General features: G+C 42.0%; 1 protein-coding gene across 2 annotated transcripts in view; it reads left to right on the top strand.

Annotated features, from left to right (window-relative positions):
- Positions 1 to 6,172: 6,172 nt before the first annotated feature.
- Positions 6,173 to 13,360, top strand: part of EXT2 (exostosin glycosyltransferase 2) — a 73,632-nt gene continuing 66,444 nt past the window's right edge. The window contains exons 1-3 of one of the 2 annotated variants that reach the window (XM_058854858.1): positions 6,173 to 6,263; positions 8,101 to 8,660; positions 8,861 to 8,950. In XM_058854858.1, the coding sequence (XP_058710841.1) occupies positions 8,125 to 8,660; positions 8,861 to 8,950 (626 nt within the window). In that variant the 5' untranslated portion in view covers positions 6,173 to 6,263; positions 8,101 to 8,124. Of the gene's footprint in view, positions 6,264 to 6,666; positions 6,924 to 8,100; positions 8,661 to 8,860; positions 8,951 to 13,360 lie in introns of those variants that run through there. The other variant, XM_058854847.1, reaches the window with a different exon arrangement.

Consider the following 13,360-nt stretch of genomic DNA (forward strand, 5'->3'; position numbering starts at 1 on the left):
GAGTTTGGTATTTGTCCATGGACAATATTTTAAAGTCCGCAAAGCAAGCTATAGCAGAAAACAGGTCTCCTTAATGGAATGGGAGGTGAGATGTACAGCCAAATTACAAATGGACTTCCTGATTTACCCCTCCTTATTTATGTACCCCAAGGAAGACCTGAACAACAAAATTTTAGGGAGCAAGCTCTTTGAAATCAAGAACCAGGTACAACATTAGTTAAAGTGTTATTTTAGGGGATCCCTATAACAAATTGAACCCATTAATTACTCCTAATTTTCTTTTGTTCTATTAATTCTTACAGTTGGAGTATATGAATATACAGTAGTAACAATTAATATAGTATTTTTCACCCATATATATTTACTGCTCAGAAGGCAGGTTTATTGTACTGTTTCTGTGTGGATTCAGCCAGTAAAGCACACCTCTGCAGGAAAGAGGGTGTAATGTGCTTTCAGAATCCTCACAGCTAATATAGTATGGCCCACAGTCACATCTGAACTTGCTGTGACTCAACAGAACGCACACACACTTTGTTGCATGGAGTATTTTCTATGGGTTTTTCAAGTTTAACACCTGCCTGAGGATCTCTCCACTGAGGAATGTTAGCTTGGTCACAGAAAATAAAAGTTTAACTGGAAATGAGGCAAGAGAGAAACGTGGTCGTGAGTCTGCTGTTGGAAAAAAACAATGGGTTTTTTTTTGACTGTACAAACCCCATAATTTTTGTAAATCACCTTAAGTGATTTTACTTTACTACAAGAAGTAGTAAACGTGTAGAAAGCCCTGTGTATATGTATATAGAAGCTAAATCAATTCCTATTGGCTCTAAGGATACCCCTGAGAGGAAAAACACAGGTTGTGCCTGTACAAATTGTTTATTCTTTCTGCTACCTTCATGTTAGATGTTTTCTCTACTTGATGTATCTCGTAGTTCTTATTAATGGCCTTTTCTTTTTCTATGTGGCAAATGTCTACAGACAAAAGTATAGAGAAAAGATTAAGAACTCTCCCATTCTGTCCCTGCCCTCACATTTCCTTTGATCTGTTTGTCAAGTGATAGGAAAACAGAGCAGCAACTCAAATGAAGCCAGTCAGATATATGTTTTAAAGCTGCTGCATTTCATCTAAAATAAGAAATGCCATCAAAATTAGTACAATACTGTGTCTTCATTGCTTGTACTCATTGTAATCATGCAGGACTCTCCCCCATTCTCTCCTCTCCAGAGAAATAATCTGCTAAGCATTTTAGTGTTGAGGTGGGAATTTCCTGTGCAGCACTGCTCCTGGTTATAGAAACTCCCATAACATACAAATCAGGCATACACTTGATATATTCATGTTTGTAGGAAGGAAAAATCTGTAAATCTCCAAATTAATAACCTGTGTTACATTGCAGACAGCATAAGTGGGGCCTATTCAAGATGAGTATTTATGAAGAATCATGAGTACTTAAAGAAATAATCTGTGAAGATGAGTTTTCCCTTACAGAAATTTAATAGTTTCTAAGCAAAATATCTGTAAGGGAAAATATTCACTGATAACCTAAGAGTTTTCCCCCCTAACTGAAGAAAGGCAGTTTCTCAAATGTACTGTGTGACAGACTTTATTTTTTAAAAAATAAATATTAATCCTTTAATTGTTGTATTTCTTCCTTGGAATATCCAACAGGTCACACAGTTGGGCTGACTGCTGTGTCCCCCATCCCCACAATGACCCAGTTTCTTGAAACCTGCCTTGGGGTCAAATTATCATTTATATTGGCAATTTCTCTGCAGTCCTCCTCCAGTTACTTGGTTACAGAATCCCTCTGTTGCTCTCATCCTGCTGGCAGATTGGTGGTTTCATTTCATCAGAGAGATAGTGGCACACAGAGGCTCTATGATAAAAAACCTCTCATGGAGGAAGCTATATGAATCACATGCCTGAAAATTTCTGCATCTGAAGTATCAGGCATACAAAACTGCTTTTGCACTTTTAATTTTATGTGCAGCTATTTTTGTAAGATTGGCTGACATAACATGAGGTTGTTTTGGTTATTTCTGAAGCAATTCAGACCACACTGTGAAGAACAGGGCAAGGTAACCTACAAGGATTATATACAAAACGATATGTGTTCCGTCTGAGAAAAACAGAGTGGCAAGACAGACTCATTTTCCATTCCAATTAATGCTTTATTTATTACTGACTTACATAAAACACTGGCAACTGACTGATGACATGATCCTAGATTATCTACAGCCAACAAATGTACTAAAGAGTCTGAGGAGGTTATAAATACTCTACTTTTTGTCCTCAGTTTGCCGGGATTGGTTATTTTTAGCAAATAGCCAGTCGACCTTATCAAAATGAAGAATCAAAAATAGTCTGGAAAAACACTGCAAGGAAAGGCTATTTTTGGCTCTCCATCTATTCCCTGCTGCTATCCAGCAAGGTCTGATGGCACAGCTCATGCACGACTGCTTAGTTATTCTAGGCGAATGCTTGTTATGACCTGTCCTTTCCCTGGATGCCTCACTGCAGAAGGCATTCAATTGATTAAAGATTAATGCCTCTGCAGACCGTGACAGCTGAAAGCTTTAGGGAGGGGGGGAACACACTGACAGATTGTTTCTATCTGCATTTTTCTGCCAGATTAATAGTTTCTTTGAAGGGAACTCTTGCCTAACTGAATTTCCTCGTGTCTCATATCCCTCAGTGGGAGTTATTGCAGCACCCCTTCTATATTTGCACTTCTTTTTCCTTTCAGTTCAGGAAGGCAGTAGAGGAAGTAAGAGATACAGACATAAGTTAAATTACTCTTTTGATCAGTGCCATCCATCACAAACCAGAAGCATTGGAAATGTATGACGGACTAGATCAAGGGAGAAAACCATGCAATTATCTGCTAGATAGTTTATTGATCAGACTAGTTAAAACTTCACTGGTATAAATGAGGCTACCATTTGGTTGTAAGACTTCAACCAGAACAGTGAACCAAAACAAGGATCAGGCTGTTACAATATCCTTCTTTCTCTTATAACAGAAACTCTTTAATTTCATTCAGTACCTAATATATATTGGCAGTAGCCAATAACAAAATTTTCAGAAGAATAAACTGAGCTATGCGTTTTTAGTTATGCTATGCCATAGGTGGAAAATAAGGTCGGTAAGATGTCCTCAAACCATTAGATTTCCTCTTCATATTTGTCTTTTAAAATTACCTCCTTTTATTGTAAAGGTGTTTTCAGAATGAGCTGCTTCCATCACTGACTGCATAAGGTGCACCATAATCTCACATGCAGCTTCTTTACATGCGGAGACACAGTAGCTAGCAAAAGATTTTTTTCCTCTGTACACTGATCATCCCAGTAGAAAATGCAGGATGCTGCATGCGACAGCAGGCAAGTGTATGGTGTCATGGTAAAGCCCTTAAAAACAAATTCCAAATGACTCCCAAAGAGCTGCATAAGGCAGGACATAAAAGGGCAGAGCAAAGAGAAGTGAAATATCTGATTTCTCCTGTGCATTTATAAAAATTGATAGCCGGTTATCCAGATGCTGATGAATATTTTCACAAGCTATAAATGGCAACCTGGAGTCTAAAAATAGATGCTCTGCCGCAGACTTGTCTGGCTTAGCTACCTCACTAGAATATAAACAGGCTCCCTGGCGTGGTTTCAGGGAAATCTCTATCAAGACAGACTACATCCTCCATTTTTCTTGCTATATTTTGAAATAAAATAGCTGATGCCTCTTGCATTTGTTTAATACTAGCTTTTAATGAAATTGCAGTGATTTTCACATTTTCCTACAGGGATAAAAGAATCATCAAGTCTCCGTGAATTTTTCAGCTGCAGCTGATTGGGTGCTCTTTCTTCTCGCTGGCAGAGCAGGGAGGCAGAGGGAGCGCCTGCGGGCACTGCCTGGGCTGGCGCAGGCGGTGTTTGGTGACCCCCTCCCCTCCTGCCCGCCGCTGCACGTGGACCGGCCAGTGTCCCTGTCACGCGACAGCGCTGGGAACCCCTCTCCTTGGCTCAGGCACATGCAGGCTCTGCTCATACTGGTGAATCCCATAACCGCAGAGAGCCAGCGCTCGTCCGAGCAGCCCCAGCAAGTGAATGGGGTGCCTTCCAATTCACAAAAAATCAGCCACGGTCCAACCATCCTCCTGAAAGAGGGTTCCTGCCTCTGATTTATGAATGGGGCAGCTTGCAGCAATTGCAAGCTGATGGGTTACGCCCAGAAACATTATGAGCTCGAACAAGCCCCGGTAATTTGTATTTGTGAGGAGGAACAAGTCAGTACCTGAGGAAAAAGCCGGTACCGGCGCTCAGAAAGATGCTTTAAGCTCTGTGAGTGCTGTCTGTTGTTGGTTTGAATGTCACGGACAAGATGAAGGAGGCAGTGAGTCTGAGGAGAATGCTACATCACCTGCAATGCCACGTGTATGAGGAGAAGTCGAAAGAAAGAAGAGAAAGCACTGCAGTGACAGCGTTTTGCCTTTTTTGTGGGAGTACCGAGCTGTCTCTGTGCGTGCATGTGGATGGCTTTGCAGAGAGCAGTTTTCCCAAGGGCAGGTGAAGTGAAAGAGAACTAATCTATTGCTGACAGTCAAGGCTGTTTAAGGACACTGTACTCACTGTGTGTGACAGAGATATTCATTCAGTTCAGAGGCTTAGAGCAGGGATAGGTGCAAACCCTCATCCTTTCACAAACACCCATTATAGAATAGTACACCGTCACATCATCATTGTACATAAGATAAAAATCTGTAAAAATGGCTACAAGAAAAATTGAAAAGGGGAAAAATACATTTCTGGCCAGCAACAGCTGATACTGTCATGAGATAAACATGGTAAGAGTCTTTTAAACCACCAAGGATTATGAGAAGCAGAGCTGGCCTGCATTGTATCCCTTCGGGCGAGAGACTGGAAATGCTTCTGGCTCAGAGATCAGGTGGCTGAAATGGCTGCAGCAGGAGAATTTTTTGTGGCAGGGTGTAAGTGTTGAAAAGTTTTTTGATTAAACTGTAACAGTTGAAACAGTTACAGTCCTAACAGCTGAAAATTGTTTACAAGTGAGAGATACAAAGTCAGCCCTGTTTCCACCGTGGTGGTGCTGAATGTAGACAGGGTTTCACCCCAGAGAGAAGAGAAGGATGAAGAGCATGGTGTCAGATGCAGGGACACCACACTGCTGCTGCTGGAATGTCTCCACTGTGCCATTGCCTTGTGCATAGCTCAGCTGCAGCATTTGGGGGTTGTTCAGCCGGAGAAGAGAATGCTCTGAGGGTCCTTAGAGCAGCCTACAAGAAAGCTGGAGAGGAATTTGTTACAAAGGCACATAGTGATAGGGTAAGGGGGAATGGCTTTAAAATGAAAGAGATGTTAGATCAGATATTAGGAAGAAATTCTTCACTGTGAGGGTGGTGAGGCACAGGTGGCCCAGAGAAGGTGGGAATGCACCAACCCTGGAAGTGTTCAAGGCCAGGTTGGAGGAGCTTCACAAACTGGTCTGGTGGAATGCGTCCCTGGCAATGGAAGTGAGGTTGGAAGTAGATGATCTTTAAGATGGCCTCTTTTAACTCAAACCATTCTATACTCTAACATACTTGAGTGGTTTTGGGGCGGGTTTTTTTGTTTTGTTTGTTTGTTTTTGGGTTTGTTGTTTGTTTTTGGTTTTTTTTTTTTGGGGGTTTGAGTTTTATTTGGCCTACAGACCAAGTCAGCTCCCATTTTTGGGAGTGAAACTGGTGTCTCTGATTCCCACATGGCTGGAGTTTTGCAGAACAAATTTGTCCTTCTCTATCTTCTGTTACAAGAAGATACTTCCAGTTACTTTTGTGAGAGGTTTGGGGAAGGTGTAGATTTGGGATATTTCCTTACCGAAGTAGCATGATCCAGCAAGAAGTGACACATGACTCAAAGTCCTCGGTCAACGAGAAAGCCCAATACAGTTTTGGAAAGGCACACTGGACCGGAGGAAAGCGAGCCTAGAACGCAGACGTGTTGGAGACGGGGGTGGCGGTGGTTCCTCGGCACAGGTTTCGCACTCCCACATGAACGCTGCCGCGGTCCCCGCACCGTTCCCGGGAGAGTCGCTCCCCTCAGCGCTGCACTCCCGCCCTCCCGCCGCGGGGCGGCGCTGGGCCGGCGGGGCCGTCGGCCGCGCGTGCGCACCGGCCGCGCCGGGCCGGGCGGGGGCGGCGGTGCGGGCGGGCCCCGCGCGGAGCGGCCGGGGCGGGCGGGGCGCGGCCGGGCGGCCCCGGCGAGTGCGGGCGGAGGTGAGTGCGGCCGGCGGGGGCGGCCTGCCCGGGCCCGCGGGTGGGCGGGAGAGCAGGAGCTGCGGCGGCCCGGCTCCTGCTGGCCGGGTTCCGGGCTGGCTTGGGCCCGCCCGCCCGCCGCGTCGCTCGGAAGGCGGCCCGGCCCGTCCCTCGACCCTTGCGCCCCGTAATGGTGTTGCCGCCTCTCTGTCTGCTGCATCTTGCTCCCGTTACTTGCAGCACTCCGAGTGCCCCTTGTCCCGTGCTTGCAGTTGCCCGAGCGGATTTTGTGCTGTGTGAGGAGAGCGTCTCCGCGGCTGGAGAGGTGCCTTTCGGTGAGGGGTCGTCCAGCCGGGCTCGGGTCTGGACAGGTTTGGCGTGTGACTGAGATGCTCGCTGCAGAGTGCGACCCGTGTCATCACATGGCTGCTTGTGGTGCAGTGTCAGGAAGGAGGAGTAAAGGACGTGGTTAACAGTCGGAAGCATGTGGAAAGTTTTTAGTTGTAAAGCTGATAGTAATGTAGCACTCTGACTTCTGTCCTGATAACAGCATGACACTTGCTCTGTACGGGAGATTTTAGAAGCTTCCTCCAGAATCAGATTGTGGATGTAAAGTGATGAGAAGAGCCGTTGAAAGTGGAATGTTAATTAACATCTGAGATTATTTTAGCCCTACGGTGTGTAAGTACAGTCAAGTCATACATTAGCCACCCCATCCTAACAGTCTTTTGTTAAGAACACAAAATAAACGTAATTCAATTTGTTACACCATTTGATTAATAATGAAATTAATGTTTCTTTTGTTCACTGATACTTCTTTTATGCATATTTGTTGTCTACTTGGACAGTTGACATGTCAGACTTTCTAGGTCACAAAGCAAGAAAACATCCTATTTGTCCAAAAGAAAAACACATAATTATACTGTTCACATTCTTTTTCTGGAAAACATGCTTACTACTCTTAAAAAGCTCTCATTATGGAGAGTTCAGGTTGAATTTATTTATTATGAAAGTTACAGTTGAGGACCTAAGCAAGTTGTTGCTTGCTGATTTTTCAGCCTGTAGTTAATGTAAATTGTCTTCTGCAGGAACCACAATTCTGTGTGTAGGATCTTGTAAAAAATATCAAAGCTGACAGTAGTTTGTGATACTTTATATTATGTTAGTTTTTAATTTCAACTGTAGTTCAGGCTATAGTGAACTATTTAAATTTTTTTCCTCAATGTGGCTGCAATGGCAGCACATAGAACATTTTATGCCCCATGAAGCACATTGACAAAGATGACAAATTAATTCCTTTTTCTTGCCAGAAGTAGTTTACCATCATTCTAACTGGGTATGGTGGGGCTCCTATGAAATTCAGTTTAGAAGCATCTTTACCTAAGAAATAGTATCACGGTCCTAAATTTTGGGTGATGCCCTGTTAGAAGCCCTTTGCAGGTATCCAGGTGGTTTCTCTTCTCCTGTAGATAAGCATTTTCATTAGCATTCCCTCTGAATACGCTTTGCTGTAGGTGCACTGGGACCGAAGAGGCATCACCACTTCTGCAGTGTCTGAGATTTCCTCTCCCTCTCTCTGCCCAAGCTGTGTCTTTTTCTGGCTTGTGGTTGTTAATTGGCCCATGTAACTTCCTTACAGCCGGGCACAGCAGATCAGCCTCGGTTGGTGCTTGCCAAGAGGCAGTCCCAGTTGGCATCCTGCCTTCTGGTGGGACTCGTGAGCGTCTGAAGAAAGCCTACTACAATCTGCTGAGGCAAAGACCCCTCCCTGAAAGGAGTAACTGAATGTTTCTCTGCATTGTGATAACTATGTATCTCTTCTAGAGTTCATCCTAAAGCCTCTCTCTCTATTTTGTAGCAACAAGAGATAATCGATTCCATTATGTGTGCCTCGGCCAAATATAACACCCGGGGTCCAGCCCTCATCCCGAGGATGAAAACCAAGCATCGTATCTATTACATCACTCTCTTTTCCATAGTTCTGCTTGGCCTAATTGCGACAGGAATGTTCCAGTTCTGGCCTCACTCCATTGAGTCATCCAGTGACTGGACCGTTGAAAAACGCAGCATCCATGATGTGCCTGTGGTCAAGCTTCCTGCTGATAGCCCCATTCCTGAGCGGGGAGACCTCAGCTGCAGGATGCACACCTGCTTCGATGTCTATAGATGTGGCTTCAACCCCAAGAACAAAATCAAAGTGTACATCTATTCACTGAAGAAGTATGTGGATGAATATGGGACGTTGGTGAGCAACACCATTTCCAGGGAATACAATGAACTGCTGACGGCCATCTCTGACAGTGAATTCTACACTGACGATGTCAACCGTGCCTGCCTTTTTGTGCCATCCATAGATGTCCTCAATCAGAATGCCCTCCGTATCAAAGAGACTGCTCAGGCCTTGGCACAGTTATCCAGGTATGTGCTGAAACTTCAGTGTGTGCACGGAAAGAACACAAAGTGAAAAAAAGTAAGGCTAATGCAGGAGGGGAAAATGCAGTGAGTTAATGCCAGCATTAGCATTTTTGCATTTGCATTTAGCATTAGTTCTTTGACAGAACTTGTCTATATGCAGAGAATACCTTTCTAATTGCAATTTGTTTCTTCTTTTGCTGTAGGTGGGATCGAGGCACAAATCATTTGCTCTTCAATATGCTGCCTGGAGGGCCACCAGATTATAACACTGCCCTAGATGTTCCCAGGGATAGGTATGTGTTGTGCTGGGTTTAAATGCCACTGCAGAAGCAACAAGCTCAGAAGGGCAATTGATAGCAAAGGATGTGCTTCTTAACCTTTACAAAGCTAGACTATGACTAGCTTGCTTCTCAAAAAAGGAAAGTAAAGCCTTTTATAGAAGAGGTGTTTACTTTTGAAGTCTGATAGTTTAGCCCCATCCTAAATTTTGTAAAGGATGTGTGGTTGACTGTTTGCTTTTAACTCTTGGACTTGCTGTAAGGTTGAACACTTGATCTGGTGTGTAACTGATTATGAATGCTTTACAGAATGTTCCATTTGATGCAAATTGGAAATTTAAGGATGATTAGAAAGCAGCAGCTTTCTAATAGAAGTGAGGTGCTTCAAAGGCATTTTAAAGCAGCTGCTCTGCTTGACAAAACTATGCTGGATTTCAATAGATTTGTTATCTTAACAATTAGACTATATTAGTGATTGGACAAATGCTCTTAGTAATTCTCTGGCAAGTGTGCTTTAAAATTATTTGCCAGGAATTAAAAGACATACATTCTGAGCTCAGTTTTTACTTGCAGAATAGTTTTGGAAGAGGAAAGGAGGTGGTAAGGCAAAAAAAAATGGGGCTGAGAGGAAGGTGATACTGTTACTGAAGATGTTTCTAATAGGCCAGTCTGAGTGTGCTTAGTTCTGCTGAGTTAGGTCCACTGTAACCAGTATTTTTCTTGAAGGTCAAAGTTAACTTTCTTCTGCCAATTGTTAATAAAATCTTGCCTGAGATGGGGATCTTTGCTAAAACGATTGTCTATGAAGTGTATCTTGATTTCTTTGCAGCAAAGACAATTTAAACAACTTGCAGTATCAGAACAGATTTTTTTTTTATGCACATGTTTAAAGAGCAAATTTGCTCATTGTAATTACATCACTGTGAAGTAAGGCTTTAGTTTTTTCCCTTCTCTATATGAAGCATGTTGTATGTGTGGGTTAGCCTGGAGAGGGCAGCCAAGCATCAGTCTGGTAAGCAAGTCTGTTGTTCTGTTAGTAAATACTTGCATTTGTTGTATTAGATTTATACTTAAGGAGAATTTTCATTTGACAATGGAATGGACTACATGTTTATGGATTCATGTATCTATCAAAGGAGTGAATTTATTAACTTTATTAATGTAGTAGATATGCTGCAGAACTTTTTATTTTTACCTTTAAATCTTAAATCTCCAGTTACATTTGGCCTTGCATGCCTTGGCTTAGCAGGCAGGAAACCTATTATTTTTGTAGGTGTTTCTCCTAAGTATTTGTCATGCTAACATGGAAAACTGAGTAATTTAAGTAAAAAGCTGAAGTCTTTTGGCATTCAGCTGTTGTAGTTTGCCAATCTAACTTAGTCCACAGCTGTATGATCACCAGCTCTAATACGTAAGAGACCCAATAACAGTGCTTGGGATGGAAAAAAAGTGGAAATTCCTTTTTGTAGGCAGTCAACTTTTTGACTGTTTGATGTACAGAACCTATTCTACAGGTCACAGGTGTAAAGACAAGGGGCTTGTGAAAGAAGTTGGAAGTGTGGACCTAGTCCTGGAGAGGCCGGAGTGATCCAGTATGAGCTTTCAGTATGATTTTGGAGACCCTTGGAGTTATTAGTTCACGTCTAATGAAGCAAGTGACATGAGAGTGTTTTCTTAATTTGAGAATGTCTAAAGGTGTTAGGAAGGAGTAGTTAACCAAAAGTGAAAGACAGTTGTTTGTAGCATCACGGAGTGAGAAGCTGCTGGCCAAAATAAAGGCATGCTGTCAGAGTTCAATTGGTTTTGAATGACTTGTCTGAGCTGTACCATGGTAACTCCAAAAGGACTGCATTTGTGGGAGCTTGAGGATCATTTGTATTTCACAAATGTAATAATACTTGTAATATTTGTGAAGTTTGCACAGGGAGTGTGGCCTGCCTTCTACAGCCAACATGTCTGAGAGATCATACACAGTTGAGCTGTAGTGGATCATGAGGTTTAACAGACTTTTGTTCTATTAATTTGCTGCAGAATATTGATCCAGGTAAAGTGAGACCTTATACACAAGGGGGAGTTCAGTTATATAATAATTTTACATCTCAAAAAGTTCTTGGCTAAGGTATTTCACTAAGGGGTTGTTTGTTTATTAAATCTTTAAATCCAATTCCCAAAGAAAGTGTAAAAGTGATTTATTCAATAATTTCAAAGGTCAAAGTTTGCCTTGTGGGCATGAAGGTTATGTTGCTAGTATTAGCTGCCATAACATATGTAATCTCCTGCCATAAAACTTGAAAGATAAGCTTTATATTATCTGTTAATTAGTGCTGTTGGATTTGGTACAATGATGAGGCTGAAAGGATTTCTTTTGCAAAGCTATTCTGGTGCTGTAGAATTGAATTTATGAACTAAGGTACTTTTTATTTATTTCTGTTTCAGTCTGTGAATTGGGTTCAGTGACTTGTGAAGTTTGGCAGAAAGCTGCTGCAGATGGCAGCTGGACAGAAACATTTAGAGTACAGGCCAGCTGGAGCACTTCATGGAGAGAAAGAAGGATCAATATTTGAAAAGTGGTGAAAAGTTGCTCAGGGACAGTCATTCCTTGCTGATCAGGCCAATTTAAAGATTATTTGTCTTGAGTTCCTTTAGGAGTTAATCTTCTTGCTCTCTTAATGCACTGTACAATGAAAATCCAAGTGGAGTTACTTAACTGGTGTTGGTTCCCTGTGGGTTTGTTTAGGTAAAAGTCTGCATGACACACACCTGCTTTCTCAAGGCTGATGAGGTGCTGTCGTGTTTTCACTGGATCCTATTAAAACAACCTGGTTCTGGTTTCCCAGTTTGGGAGGGGTGTAAAAAGAGAGAAGGGAGATACAAAGTGCACGAACAGTAACACCCATGCCAATTTTTTTTCTCTCTTCTTGTAACTGAATTAATATAGATAAGACATAGAACATGCAGCTTCAACAGTGAGACCTAGTCACAGCAATATTGTACATGTCACCAAAAGCAGGGGAATGGGGGACATTGGAAAGGAATTAGAAATTATGTGGAACATAAATTCTAAACTCAGCATGTACTTAGTTTGTGATCTGGTTCTCAAGTTGCTTTTGCTATCATGCTTTCATCTGGTATCATCTGAACAAAGAGACACATACATGGCAAAGTGTGATCATGGTGTTTGAACACTGAACAATTGTGCTGCAGGTCAGAGCAGGAAGTGAAGTATCCTGTGGGACATATGATGGGGATTAGAACAGGCACAGCATACTGGTGTGCATCCAGAGTGTCTTGTTCTGATGGGGAAAAATCTTGCGTGATAATTTGGTGTAATGATAATCTATTGTCTAACATTTGTGGAAATCTGCTTCTCCAAACACCTTACCAAGGATTTCATTCATTGATACCTGAAAACAAGAATATTAGCTAATAGATTGTTGGTGCCTCTTCCAGTCTCATGTTGACTTTTTGTTCCTGTGTGTGCTCTGTTTACTGACGAGACTTGTGCCTGCTCTGATCTGAACTGTGACAGTAAGGCTTTCCACGGTAAACAGCTGCAACAATGGGTACAGCTCCTCAAGATTGTTTCTTTAGTGCCTTGTCTAGTAATGTATTTATACATTATATATAATGTGTCCTGCTCCTTCCCACAGAAAAAGAGACAAACTGGAATTGAGGAATATGGTATCTTAAGCAGAACCTGTATCCCAGAAGTAACTAGAAGTTCAGCACACCCTCCTGTTGAGTGACTGAAAGTTTAATCAGCTTTTTGACAAGTCTCACAAAAGAGGCTGAATCTGAGCTTCTTTTGGAACTAGGATGGTGTGTTCCTGTTGCCACCTGGTCATTTGACATAAAATAGCAACAGAAAAATTGTTCTTTTCTGTTTCTTAAAGCACTTCTTTGTGGCAAAAGGTTGTCCCATCTAGGAGAAGGCACAATGCAAGTCATCCTGTTGGAAGATTGAATTTATGAGTCCTTGATTATTCCCATGCTCTCTAGCATATAGTGTCCAAGCAACCTCTACTGTTGGAACTTAGTGTTATGACATAAAGATTTCTTGTTCTCATGTTTTCTGTTTATAGAATTTTTGTGTAATATAAAAATGAAATAAATTTCACTGTCATGATAACTTTGAAAATATAGTTGCAAAAACTTCACTTTATTTTCCATCCCAAGAAGTCCAAAGTCACTGTAAGATGCTAAAATACTGTTACTGGACTGTGATTTGTATCTGAAATATAGCTTGTCTTGAATAGTTTGAAAGTTGTGCTATACCCAATTTTAGTACAAGCATCAAGGAATATCTTAACTAGTATAAATAATTCAGAATGTACTTCTTCAGATTAAGATTGTTTTAGAATATGTAAGCTTGCAAATAGCTCTGATGAGCAATGACATCATTGACGTAAATGACAGCAATATATT

Source organism: Poecile atricapillus, chromosome 1 (genome assembly GCF_030490865.1).
Source record: "Poecile atricapillus isolate bPoeAtr1 chromosome 1, bPoeAtr1.hap1, whole genome shotgun sequence".
NCBI classification, from domain to species: Eukaryota; Metazoa; Chordata; class Aves; order Passeriformes; family Paridae; genus Poecile; species Poecile atricapillus.